At 40.1% G+C, this 13632-nt stretch overlaps 1 protein-coding gene across 2 annotated transcripts; it reads left to right on the top strand.

Moving 5' to 3' along the window:
- The first annotated feature begins 125 nt into the window (after positions 1 to 125).
- hltf (helicase-like transcription factor) lies at positions 126 to 10972 on the top strand. Of its 2 annotated transcripts, none has more exons than XM_074691519.1 (24): positions 126 to 234; positions 1464 to 1666; positions 1753 to 1919; positions 2090 to 2232; positions 2336 to 2421; positions 2674 to 2745; positions 3588 to 3779; positions 4342 to 4416; positions 4491 to 4542; positions 4634 to 4685; positions 5443 to 5552; positions 5700 to 5810; positions 5902 to 5993; positions 6269 to 6412; positions 6521 to 6653; positions 6799 to 6934; positions 7616 to 7795; positions 7896 to 8011; positions 8149 to 8330; positions 8424 to 8546; positions 9081 to 9193; positions 9345 to 9525; positions 9994 to 10074; positions 10280 to 10972. In XM_074691519.1, exons 2-24 carry the CDS (start codon positions 1469 to 1471, stop codon positions 10421 to 10423), a joined length of 2883 nt encoding a protein of 960 aa, XP_074547620.1. In that variant the 5' UTR covers positions 126 to 234; positions 1464 to 1468; the 3' UTR covers positions 10424 to 10972. The 2 variants fall into 2 exon arrangements, with proteins under 2 accessions (XP_074547620.1, XP_074547619.1); XM_074691518.1 differs by having other exon boundaries at positions 4488 to 4542; positions 10280 to 10971.
- The last annotated feature ends 2660 nt before the right edge of the window (positions 10973 to 13632 follow it).

Here is a 13632-nt window from a genome sequence, read left to right as displayed (position 1 = left end):
ATAGCAGACACCATTTTTTAAATTGATTAAAATGAATCAACCTTAGACGCATGAATAATATCTGAATACTAAAACGTTGTAAGAAAAATTAAACACTTATTTTGAAAATCACTACCGGAAGTTGACGTCCGTTACCTTCAGAGATTTACATTTCCTAAACAGAAAACAGCACTTTATAAAATCAACAGCAGGGATTCAAGACAAGAACCCTCTTTCACAAGCTTCGGACGAGAAGTACGAATATTTTGACTCTAGTTTCGACAAATGCTTTATAACTTTCATGCAGATATTTGACTTAACAGTGTAACAGCGACTATCAACCTTACTGAAAGCATTTGTGGTGCTATGATCTGGATTTGTTAATCTACCTCTTTACTTGCCAACATCAAGTTTGTGTTTTTTTACTTTAACGTTAATTTTAGCTTCTGGTTAAATAAGTAGATCTCAATGCTGTAGACTAGCTGGGCTAGCTGTTTAGCATCATGTAGTTCTCGTGCTACATTGTTGTATCCTAAGGCCACAGCTCCTCTGCATGTCAGAACGTGTCCCTTTACTCCAGTGGTTAATTGGGGCTCTGATTTATGCGGTCGTGACATGTTCTTGACCACATAACCATTTCAGTTTTCACTAACCATATCTGCTTTGACTACTATCACTAAAAGTCCCACATTCCTGTATTATATCAACAGACAGGCAACTTAAAAATCCAAGCTAATTTTTAAAGGACTCAAAAAGATGTTAGTCCAACGTGGCAATTTAAATCACCCAAAGAATTATAAGCAAACTCCTGCACACTACTATCAAAACTTCATTTTAAAGGCCAAGATATAGTGTAAATGAGTGTGTTTTCTGATGGACTGTTTGCAGGTATTTCTAAGGTAGCCTGTTGTAACATACTCTAAATAGCCATTCGGACTATGAAAGTTTGGAAGTTTAACAGCAAGGATTTTTGGGTGCTACCGAGCAAAAACCTCTGGCTGTGAGAAATAAAACCAGCGTTGTAGTGCTTAAAACTGCAGTTACTTAAGTTGCCACTTGAGGCTTGATCTGAAAGTACTGGAAACATAGTGGAACTTATTTCAAGAAAGATGATTTCTACATGTTTACAGCTCGCTACAAAATAACAAAACCATTTTTTTGTCTGAATAGCTTATCTCAGTAGCACACACTGCCAGGGTTGGGGGAGTTCACTTGATTAGCAGGCAGACACACTGTATTATTACTGTGTTGTTAGCCTCAAGGCTCAAAGTCTGATTTAGCCTTGCAGCCTTAGCATATGCTAAATTGGAAAAAGTTAGACTAAATCAGCTTTTTCAACATGGCAACCAGCAACAATAAGCTCTAAAATGATAAAAACAAAACAGAGACTATGTTCATGTATTTTACTATCGATACCAAAGGGCCGTTTCCTATCTCAAAATTTACCCATGTTTCTCATTCTTTCTCTCTCCTTTTCTGTCCAGGCGCCATGTTTTCCAACAGATGGAGGTTCGGCTGGGGCAGGGTCAGTGAGGTGGATCTCTTCACAGACCGAAGTGAGTCCAATGCAGAGACCCTCTCCCAGGCCATCAGAGCTGCTGCATCTGAGGAGCCAGACGCAGACGGCAGCGTGCTGTTTGGGCACCTGAAGGGCACTGTGGTCGGCCTCAGATATTACACTGGAGTGGTGAGGAACAGTCAGGATCACGTTTAAACCTTAAATTCTGTGACATGTTCTGAGGCAGCTGAAATGATCTGTCTTCTTCTGAACAGGTAAACCGAGGAGAAATGGTTGGCTTGGTGCGACAGCCTCAGAACCCATACGACAGGAATGCAGTGATGGTCGCCAACGTCTACGGCAACCAGGTTGGTCACATAAAGAAGGAGCTTGCAGCAGCGATGGCTCATGTCATGGACAACAATTTAGCGAAAGTAGAAGGGTGAGTAGATTTCCTCAAAAGTATTCACACACAATCAGATTTTCATACTTTTATGACAACCAACCTCTTCCTATTCACACTTTTTCCTCATTTTATTTTTAAGTTATGGAAGGGAAACATAACTGAAGTGTTTACAAAAAGTATTCTATGTTCTGTGTTTGCTGCGTCAGGGTGGTGCCTTCAGGGACAAACAACTCATTCACCATGCCAGTGATGCTGTCCTTCTGGGGGAAAGAAGAGAACAAAAATGCAGTGACTGAGTCCATGACTCGTCGTGGATTTAAACTTAATCCAAGTGTGGGCCAAGCAGCGGGTAAAATGCCAACATACAAACCCTCTCTCCTTACCAGCCTGTCAGTTTTCAGTCTTTGTCAGAAGTGTGAGCGTTTAATTGTCATGGATGTGTTCGATTACAGGTGCAAACCAGAAATCATATGATAGTCAAGCTGCTTGGACACTTGCATCAAAAAAGGGTGTCACCGTCACACTATCTAAAGAAGAGGTAACATATTGAGTTTATCTACACATCATTTATCATCAGACTGCTCCTAACATGAATTATACTGCAGTTATCTTTTCATTCAAAAGTTAAGTCTTTGTTTTCGTCTGCTAAAGAAACACCCTTCAAATCAACAAGCCTGGACATATACTCAGATTTAACATATTCCATTGTACACTTTTGTCTTGTAGAAGTTTAAATCAGTGTGCAGTCTAAATGTTAAAATTTAATGTATAAACCTTTTTTCTCTCTCAGCTCAAGAATGCATTTGACAACCTCTTTGAAGGCCTGGTGGAGAGTAAAGATGGAGAAAAAGAAGCTGCCAAGGTGAATACAATTAGTTAGACAATTTTCCAAGAACCACCTCTGATCAAAAAAAATTATTTGACAAAAATTAATACTTTATATTGATGCAATATGTAGTATTTTCAACAATAGAATTGGGCTATATTTATACTTTTCAAGTAACTCATTTTGTAAACATTGATGAAATGCTACCTCAAAGGCAGTGGTGTGCACAAAGAGGGGGCAGCCACCCCCCCTTGTGGCCCATTTGTTGAAAGACATCCGCTGAAGTGACCTCCCAGGGGCCAAAATGTATGTGACGGTGCCCACCTGGTTGACAAAACACTCTTAACTGCCCTCTTGGGTAACAAAAACACACACTGTATGTGCCGTTCTTTCTTGTTTTTTTCTTCAACTCTGCCCTTTAAAAAGTCCGTGCACGCCACTGGACCAAGGTGTTGTTTATATTCAGGTTTTTTTTTTCTGTTGATGCTCATTGTGAAGTGATAAACACGTCACGATTGTTTGAGAGTTTATCTCATAGTGGAAAACTAAATTGGGTGAGAGAATTGGAAAAAAAAATGCTGATTTTATTGGTACAAGTGAGTTTGCTGATATGCTTAGTGTTTGAGGCCCACCCCTTCCAACATGTCATGAACCAGTTAGGAGATCCTTATGTGATGACCTCATCATTTCACTTCAAGTCTTGATCTCATGAGGATCTTGTGAAGATCTTAATCCTATTTTAGAATAAAGTTTTGAGCCATTTCATCTCTAGAAATGAAAGAGTTTGGTTGGTCTTTTTTTATTCACTATCTTCATAATGTGTAATTCTATCAGTTTGTCTGGACTCAGTGTAGCTGTGCCACTCTCTCTTTCTGCAGTCGGTGGGTACTCCTCTCCTGCCTCACCAGAAGCAGGCGCTGTCCTGGATGTGCGCTTGTGAAAACAAATCTGCTCTGCCACCATTCTGGGAGAAGAGGGGAGAGCTGTACTACAACACCCTCACATGTTTCTCTTCCAAGGAAATACCAGCGAGAGTCAGAGGAGGGATCCTAGCTGACGACATGGGACTGGTCAGTAAAAAAATAAGCTAAATATACCAATGGGCACATAGATTTCACAAGTTTAGACTTCTGGTATCAATACTTTAAAATGGATTAGATCTGTTAAAGAGGGGGTATTCTGCTTTCTTGTATTTTAACATGGATATTAGGTAATAAAGGAGTGCAGATTTCTAAGCTGTAACAGATTCTTATGCTGTAGAAATCGCTGAATCTGTTTGTAAACTGCTATGTAATCCATTAAAAAAAAAAAATGCACGAGATCTGCTCCTGACCTCCAGAGGGCTGGCCAATCACAGGGGAAGGGGTTCGTGGAGCGGGGAGTCTTAAAGAAACAGCAGCTAAAACAAAGTGTTTCAGACTAAGGCTGAAATAAGGGTGTAAGAAAAGACCAGTGGTAGAAAAAGAGAGGGGTTTTTTTGCAATAAATTTTGTAAAGCTACTGCAAGGCTACCAGTGGGATGGTATTAAATCTCAAAAAAGGATAAGCCCCCTCTTCAGGAACTACATAAATCAATATTTATGATGCCAGCAAACAGAAATAACCACTCCAACCCTTGTTTGTGTTTTCCAGGGAAAAACTCTGACCACCATCGCTCTGATCCTCACCAACTTTCACGGTGGAAAGCCTCTGCCTGTGGAGAAATGTGTAAGTGTTGTTTGTGCGATGTTGTTATATTTGAGTGTAGCACTTCTTTAGTGTTTGTTTTATGTTTCCAGGAGCAGTCTTCACCCTTTAAAACCAAAAGTAAGCCACAGGTCTCCAAACTGGAAGGTACGCTGAGCCATCTGTATTAAAGCTGAAACAGGTTGTTTTATTCAGAGAATTCAGAGAAAGATCTGTAATGATGATGTGTTTGTTTCAGGAAGCAGCAGAGCAGGCGATGAAGCAGCAGCTGGTTCAACACAATCAGACATGTAAGGGTTTCAAAATATGTGTGCTTGTGCAAAGTAATATTACCTATAGGGGATGCAGTTCAGTTCAATCATCTATTTCAGTTTAGAAAGCAGTGGAAAGTAAGTTTTTCTGGGGTAAAGATTCTGACACTTGGTTGAGAAATATTTCAAGTAAGGTTTATATCTGGAGGCAGATGTAGCATGACATGCCTGGGCTTCCTTATAGTAGGGTAAGAAACTGAGGATCTCTTATGTGTCTGGGGTGATTCAGGAGGGGGTATTATGCTTTCTCATATGTTAAACGTGTCTTTTAAGTAACAATGCTGGATGTCTGAACTGTGCTTGTGCAGATTTTAAGCTGATGTAACACCAGTGTAAAAAATGATAGGGATCTTTTTAAACTGTAAATCGTGTAAACTACTGCAGGGGGACCAAAAGCACAATACCCCCTCTTTAAGTTTTTTTCCCTAACACTACTTTAAAGGACAGGATTTAACACCTCAGCTAATATAGATGAAATTGTTGCAAGATTAGTGCCAATGACCAGGCTGAGCAGGCTGGATACTCCTGTTAGTAATACACTTAATATTGGGAAGTACTTCTTATAACCTTGCTCCAAAACACCTGTGTATCTCTTTAACTATACAAATTTTTAACAGTTATTTGCGCATTAATTTTATGGGTTTCCCTCACCTTTTTTTTCAGTAACCTCATTTTGTTACCTGATTGTTCTGATTTTTTTTTTTTACATGTCTTGATATCACATTGTGTCTATCAGCCCTCAGGTGGAGGTGATCTCTGTTGATTCCCCGGTGGAGAAATTGGTTGATAAAAGTAAAAACAAAGAGACATGCAAAGGAGAGACGAAAGCCATCAAACGAAAACCAGGTAGAGATCAAAGCACAGCGTGCTCTTTGTATTAAAAAGAAAAGATAACTGACTTTCAAGTGAAATTTTGTTGGGTCAGCTTGACAAATGTTAGTATTTATTTTGCTTGTGTAAAGAAAAATAATCATCTGTAAATTAACTTTGCAGAGGCCCCAGTAATGCTGGAGGATCTGGACTTTGCTGCAGCTCTGGGAGGCTCAACTTCAGATCTGGGCTCAAAGAAGAAGAAAATAGTGAAGAAGAAGTCTCCTGCACTGGGTACAGTTTTACTAAACCTGCTGTTTTACGTACTGTATGAACTGAATAAAACAAAAACATCATAACTAATGTATGACTTTTGCACGCAAAGGTGTGGAATCCTCCATCCCTGAAAGTCCAGAAGACCTATCGGCCAGAGCCACGCTCATCATAGCACCTCTTTCTGTGCTCAGTAACTGGATGGTAAGGATATAAACAGAAACATGTTAGTGAAAAAAAAAACAGACTGTCAAAGGACTTCATCATGTTTTACTCTGCTATTAGTTGACAGATGAATAATGGTTCCTCTTTAACAGATCACAAGTGGGTTTGCATACTGTAGGAAAACAGCAGTGATGGTCACTTTGTAGGCTTTAAATAACATCAGTTCCACATTTAACACCACTTTTCTGTCCTTGAAGTCATGATTTGTCTTGTTTTCTCCCTCCTTTCTTTTGTGTGTGTTTGTGGCTGTGCAGGATCAGTTTGAGCAGCACGTGCGCGCTGACGTAAAGCTAAACGTGTACCTTTATTACGGCTCAGAGCGCAACAGGAGTAAGAAGTTTCTGTCCTCTCAGGACGTGGTGATCACCACCTACAACATCCTCACTAGTGACTTTGGGGTGAGTTCAGGGAGGTCACTTTACGTCTGAACCTGTAGAGTTCGCTCAGTGCTCACACATGCAAAGAAACTTTTATATTTAACTTGAATTTGTTTGTTTCCTTTTCAGAATAAGAGTCCCCTCCATGGTATCAACTGGCTTAGGATTGTGCTGGATGAAGGACACATCATCAGAAACCCCGACACACAGACGAGTAAGGCCGTGCTTGATCTAAAAGGTCAACGGCGCTGGATTTTGTCAGGTATATCTGCACCTTGGCATCAGTTCAACTAAAAAAAATTAGTACTTTTAGAAAAATATTGTAATTAATGTCAACATAAAACATAATTAAGTCAAACTGATTCAGTGTGTGTGTGTGTGTGTGTGTTCATCTTTGAACCCTCCAGGTACGCCCATCCAGAACAGTGTGAAGGACCTGTGGATGCTGGTGGCCTTCCTGCGTCTGAAGCCCTTCGATGTCAGGGAGTGGTGGAACAGAGTGATACAGAGACCCGCCACTCAAGGAGACAAAGCCGGACTGCTGTGAGTCCCCACTGGCACATATCATAGTTATAGACCCCAGGGGGCGCTGTTTACTCTTACATTTCAAGATACAGTCAGTCGGGAAAGAGATTCAGTTTGTTCCAGTGAAGCTGGAGTTTTATTCAAATGTGGTTGCAAACTAATCCGATCGCTATCGCTCCTCCTCGGATTTCTGCCTAACGAAAGTCTACAGTGTAGAGGGCCTTAAAGAGGGGGTATTCTGATTTCCCAAATTGCTGGATGTTTAAGATAGAGGCTAGATTAAGTTTTTTCTAAAACGCTAGTGTGAGAAAACTATGATTCTTTTTTTGTGCATGTGAAGCTATTACGTGGTGCCAGAGGGACAGAATAAAGTCTAACAACAGCATGGTACCCCCTCTTTAAGACAGATTTAGAGTTTGCTGGAGCCCTCTTCAGAAGAAGTGAGTTATAGAGATAAATGATAGCTTTTCTCTTGTCTATCCAGACAGCAAGTTTCTGTTTTAAAAGAAAAATTAAACCAATGTAGCTACATGGTACTTTCAACTCAAGTCTTGTTTCCTGTTCCATACAAAATAAAACACTTTCTTATTTCTCAAATTAAATGTGCGAATAAGTATTTTTACTTATGACACTGTGAGTAATCATTGTGAGTAATCAGGCGTCAGATATTGGTTCATGCAGACGATTGATACTCCACAGGAACCTTCAGACCCTGGTGAAGTGCATCACCCTGAGACGAACCAAGAGCAGTAAAGTGAACGGGCGCCCCCTGGTGTCCTTACCTGAGAAGACAGTCTGCATGGAGCAGGTGGAGCTGAGCCAGGCTGAGAGGGAGGAGTACGAGCTGGCACGCAACGAGGGGAGGAGCACTATCAAGAGGTACGGAGCAGCTTTAATTTGAATTTTACAGTTTTTTTTCTTGTCAAACGTGGATGAACGTGTTTTTTTTAAGTCGTATTACCTGTGACTCTGTGGGCAGATATGTTGCTGAAGGGAGCGTCTTGAGGAATTATGCAGACGTGTTGGTCATCCTGATGAGGCTCAGACAACTCTGCTGCCATCCAGATTTAATCGCTAGGATATCCTCAGAACTGGGTAAAGCATCTGTTGTGATACTTTGATCAAACTATATTCTTAAACAGTTACAATTTAAAGTGTTGTATTGTTTTCAGTGATCGTTCAAGCCCTGATCTTTCCTCTAAAAATCTTTCTCTCCTGATTTTTTCTTCTAGGTCCTTCAGCGACGCCTGCAGAGCTGCGGGAGCGTCTGATAGAAAAGTTACGGATGGTGCTGGCCAGCGGCTCTGACGAGGAATGCTCCGTGTGTCTGGACTCGGTCCGTCATCCCGTCATCACGCACTGCGCCCACGTCTACTGCCGGCCTTGCATCGCCCAGGTCATCAGCACCACACAGGTGAATGTGCTGCCCTCAGAAAACAGAAGGAGCTTATTATACCAAAGTCAAATGATGTGGCTGCTGATGACTTGTGGCGCTCTCGTTTCATAGGAAGGGGCGCGCTGTCCTCTCTGCCGAAGCAACATCAAGACCAGTGAACTGGTGGAGTTTCCACAGGAGGAGCTGGAGGAGGAGAAGAGCGTGAACTCAGAGAAGTGGAGGACGAGCTCAAAGGTTGAAATCACTGCTGCTGCAGAATACGCAGAGAGATTAAAAATCACTGTTTTATTTCTGACCTTCTAAGGAAAGGTGTTGTTTTTTCACTGTTCTCAGTGAATAGTTGCATGATGAGCAAAATGACTATACTTGGTTGCACTCAGTTGTTGAATCAGAATTACTTTGGGAGTCTTAACTTCCTCAGGAGCTCATCTGATCCTGGTATTTTCAGTAGATCTCTTCCTAATTCTTCACCCATAGAGTCTCTATTAGTCATATTACATAATCTGACAAAGGGGCGTGTTCATTTGTGAAAACAGTGATTTATATCAAACCAAGTGTTTATATCTTATTTTTTGTACTAACAGTATTATTAGGCTTAATATGAGCCTTGATTTGACAAAACTCCATATGAGAATTTTTCTTGACTTGTCAGGTGAATGTGGCCTATGTTAAGTTTGATTTTTATTAAAATCAGACTTACAATTGGATTTCAGTTTCTGCAGTGAACACTATCTTTCTCCTGATTGAACCCTGTTTCCATGTTTGTAGGTTCAGGCGCTGATGGGAAACCTGCTCAGGCAGAGATGTGAAGACAGCAGCATCAAGTGTTTAGTTGTGTCTCAGTTTACGCGCTTCCTCACTTTACTGGAGACGCCGCTCAGGTAATAAAACAAAAATCTCAACAAAGAGTCGAGATTTTTTGATCTTTTGTTGATTTGTTTGTGTTTTTCAGGAATTTTGATCAACATCAAGAATGTAGTCTTGTGATTATAATCGATCCCCTGGTGTTTTGTCCCCCCTCTCCTACACCAGAGAGCACGGCTTCAATTTTGTGCGCTTTGACGGCACCTTGACCCAAAAGAGGAGGACTCAGATCATCCAGGAGTTTCAGAGCTCTGACCCTGGCAGCCCGTCAATCATGCTCCTGTCACTCAAAGCTGGAGGGGTGGGGCTTAACTTGACGGCTGCTTCTCGCGTTTTCCTCATGGACCCTGTAAGTACTGACTCTGGTCAGGAAGGAGACTCAGGTCACGTTATTTATTTTAATTTAGGTTGTGTGAGGGGATTTGTATGGAGGCTTCAAAAAGCAAGTGAGGAAAAAAAAATCCTTTGTTTTAATTAAATTTGTTTATCTTCTGTTTTTGTTTTTGACCAGGAAACAGGTGATGAAGTTTAAATTGTCACTTTCAATTTATTCAATTCGTTAGCAACAAAAAGCTTTGCCAGCTGAACATCTAAAAAATGTGTAGGATCACTTTTCATCATTAATTCCCTTCGACATAAAGAATTTGCATCACTTTCCTAAATTTGTTGTAATACCCCTGCTGGCCACCAGAAGCTTAAGTGTGCTGAGAGTCTGCTCATTTATTTCAGGTGTTTTTTTTTCTCACCACACACTAAACATACATTACTGATTATGTCAGGGATCATTTTGGTTAAGGGGCGTCTTTGTGTGTTACAGGCCTGGAATCCTGCCACTGAGGAGCAGTGTATCGACCGCTGCCACCGCCTGGGACAGAAGAAGAACGTTATCGTAACCAAGGTCAGAAAACTTTGTATTTACAGCACAGAAATTTGGTAATCAATGAGAATATTCTGGTTTATTTCAGAAGTTCAATTCAAAAATTGAAACCTAAAATTCAGTATAAGTTGAAAACTAATGGTGTCAAACTCAAATCAGCTTCTTTACTTCAGTTTTCTTGGGTTTTTTGTAATTTATGGAGACACATACTGTGTTTACTTTTCAGTTCATTGTGAAAGACTCAGTGGAGGAGAAAATGGTGGAGATCCAGAAGAAGAAGCAGGACCTGCTGGAGAAGGCTTTTGGCTCCACAAACTCTGACAGGAAAACAGCTCGCATTGATGAAATCAAAGCTTTGCTGGAGCTGTAGATGCTTCCACAGGAAACTGACATGCAAACAGCACCAAGACTGAGTTTTATGTGGACTTTTATCGAAGGGCTGCAGAAGTTTTGTCTTTAGATGTCAATGTTTAGATGTTGCGTTTTAATTTGTTGCAGTTTAATGTTCAGGATGTGCTGATTTGCAGCTCCTAGCTTTCTTTATGTAAGCCGTTCAGCTGGTTTGTCTTGATTCATTTCTCACCATTATCTAACAAGCTGTAGTTATGCTGTCTTTTTTTCATAACCAAGCAGTAACTTTCTGTCTTCATAAATGAGAGGAAAATGTGCAATTTATTTGAGACAACCTCCAAAAGCCAAAGGAGTCTATTACCAACATCACAGCAGAATTTAATCTGTTTCCATCTTTGCGCTAAAGTAACTTTCAGCTTACACCAACATCTCATCTGTTTTTCCCATTAAGGTGACCTCCATATTTGGTCTACAAAACACTAGAATCCAAAGGTTAACATCACAGAGACCATGTTTGTGTTTTGAGCAGTTTGTGATTTTTATCTTTGGATGAAAAATACCTGCTGTTGTGGATCTGATTTTCTGTTTGTCAGATGTTTTTGGAGTTCATAAAAGTTCATTTGTCGTTTTTGTGTTTGAGTATTTACATTGTAAAGACCATGCTGTTTCTCAGACCGTCTGATTTGTTCCATAAAAATGTAAAATTACCACAAAGTTTGTGTTACTTTACAAGACTTCATTCCTTCCAGCAATCAAGAATTTTTCATTGGCACGGTGTGTTTCATAGGGGAGTAGGCCCACTGATTTTTTTTTTTGCAGGATAAGGCAAGTTAAAAAGACAAAAGAAAAATATTTAATTTATTTAAATTCATTTAATTCTGCATTTAGCGTCTGATTCTCAGGATTCCAAGAAAAAAAAACACAGATTTGTGATATTAAAGAGGGGGTATTGTGTTTTTTTGAGGCTTTATTCTGTCACTTTGGTATCCCTGTAGTAGCTCTACAGGATTAACAGCTTTTAAAAAGATCGTCCTTTCCTCAGATGTTTCATGAACCATTTAGTAGATCGCTATGCAATAATCTTGTCATTTCAGCAAGTCTTGAGAAGATCTTGTGAAATATATTTTATCAATGGTCCATTTTCATCAGTTTACAGACAGAATCAGAGATTTCCATTACGTATAAATATGTAGAGGTTGGCAAGTCTACGCATGTTTAGTGTGATCGTCCAGCATTGTTAATTTATATCATGTTGAATATATGGGAAAGCATAATACCCCCCCCTTTAAAATCAGAATTTAAAGAAAGGAAAGTCCAATCTTTAAGATTAAATCAAGAATTCTGACTTCATAATCATTTTTAAATAACATGTCAAAAAAATATATAAATACTGGCCTTACATCAAAAGTTTCAGTGGTCCTGAGCTTTTTTGCAACTTTATTTTTTATTTTTTTATTTCTCCTTTTTTATTTCAGTTTTTTGGGAAAATCCAGCACTATATCCAATCAATATGTTGTGAAATTTAAAAAAAAACATTCGTGGATAAAAAAAAAAGGGAATAAGTAGTTTCACCCGCTCTTTATTCAATATTCCACAGGGATTTACAGTTAACAGCCAGGGAACATGATGGACCTGCTCGAATAATGTCTCAACAGTTCGACTTCACTTCCACGCTCATGCATTCATCAGATTTTGCAGGTTAACAGTATGACACATGGACTTTTCTCCCAGCTTTGCCAGCCTATTGTAGGAGTGTGTTAAATGGGGGAGTGATATTGGTACTGGTAGTAGCTAAAAATAACAGTGAGGTTTAAGGGCACACAGCTGGAGTGAAATAAAAAAGGCATTGGCTTCAGGAAAGGAAGAGATCAGAGAAGTTGTGCTACTAGCAGCAGTTACAGTGGCTGAGGTTTTGTAAACAGTGCGATAAGGCAGCTGGCAACACTACAGACGGGAACTGATGAAAGGTCGTGACACAGATACACGGATGAAGAACCAGCAGGAACTCAACATGCAGGGCACGCGTACAGAGGATATGTCAGAGAAGCACATAAATACATACAAGGCTCTATCAACATCACTTCAGGATGTGGCTGGAAATACTTCATTACTGACCCACTTTTTGAACCCCGCGCCATGCAAATACAACCACCGACCCTGATCCTAAAACAACACTGGACGTCACGAAGCTGAAGTCATGGGGAGCTGGTGAGTGTCAGAGGCACAGGTAAGGATGTTCACGTGTGAACCGAGGTGAGATAAATGCTGTCGTTAAAGCAGGATCTTCAGGACTGGCTGACAAACAGATCTTAAGAGGAGGAGGGAGCCAGCTGAACATCTGCTTAGAGGTGGTTTGGATAGAGCGAGTTATTGCAGGAGGGAAGTTGTGGTAAAAACTTTTAAAACAGGGATTTCTGTTCGGGCACAGGCTTTGCTTTCCTGTTTCTGTTGCTGAAAGTTTTCACAGGTTTGGAAGACATGATCAGCACGAGAAAACTTAAAAGGAGAAGTCTGACGTTTTGGAAATACACTCTTTTACTCTCTTCCAGGAGGACGTTTGTGTTGTAGCGACGAGAACTTTAACAAACACTAAATCATAACCAAGACTACATCACGACAAGGTCAAGATCTCGAGGACTTCATACCAAGTTAAGACCCGGACCTAGGCTGAGCTGAGAACTCGACCTGATTGAGCACCACACTGTGTAACACACTTAATATGATTCATAAAACATACAAAACCACGGACCATTAATCAGAAAGATTCACATTCCTAATAACATCCACCGTTATGAAAACAAGTTAGAATCCTCTCATCTTTTTGTTGCTATACAATCACTTTTGCATTTTTTGGTTATTATTAGAGCAACGTTACCAATTTTACCATACATTAACTTATAGGGTAGAAATATGTCGTACTTTTTTCTTCTTCCTAGGAGCAAAGACTTATTCCAAGCAAGGATGGAAGTAACTTATTGCTTTTAGTCTAGTTATTGTAATTACGTAGCTTTCTGTTGCTGCTAATGCTGAAATCACAACAAATACTTTTACAGGTTCATACTTCAGGTTAAGAACTAATCAAAGAAACATATTTTATAATTATCACCTCTTTCCAACCACAGGCAGGTTGAATGTGAGCTAATTGTGATCACAACAAGCTGTCCTGCAATCCGGACACTTTGAAGTTAACTCTTTGTAACTCTTGAACTTGATGTAGGGAGCGTCAGC

Source organism: Halichoeres trimaculatus, unplaced genomic scaffold, assembly GCF_033239565.1.
Source record: "Halichoeres trimaculatus isolate MK-OKI-2021-1 unplaced genomic scaffold, fHalTri1.1 fHalTri1_scaffold_17, whole genome shotgun sequence".
Taxonomy (NCBI): domain Eukaryota; kingdom Metazoa; phylum Chordata; class Actinopteri; order Labriformes; family Labridae; genus Halichoeres; species Halichoeres trimaculatus.
Note: the sequence above shows the minus strand (reverse complement) of the source record. Positions and strands in the feature narration are given on the sequence as shown.

Excerpts from the sequence above, each read along its gene's own strand:
- hltf (XM_074691518.1), top strand. The coding sequence starts at position 1,469 with ATGTTTTCCAACAGATGGAGGTTCGGCTGGGGCAGGGTCAGTGAGGTG. Across the intron at positions 5,994-6,268 it reads CTGTGCTCAGTAACTGGATG|GATCAGTTTGAGCAGCACGT; the intron begins GTAAGGATATAA and ends GTGGCTGTGCAG. Across the intron at positions 8,547-9,080 it reads AGTGGAGGACGAGCTCAAAG|GTTCAGGCGCTGATGGGAAA; the intron begins GTTGAAATCACT and ends CCATGTTTGTAG.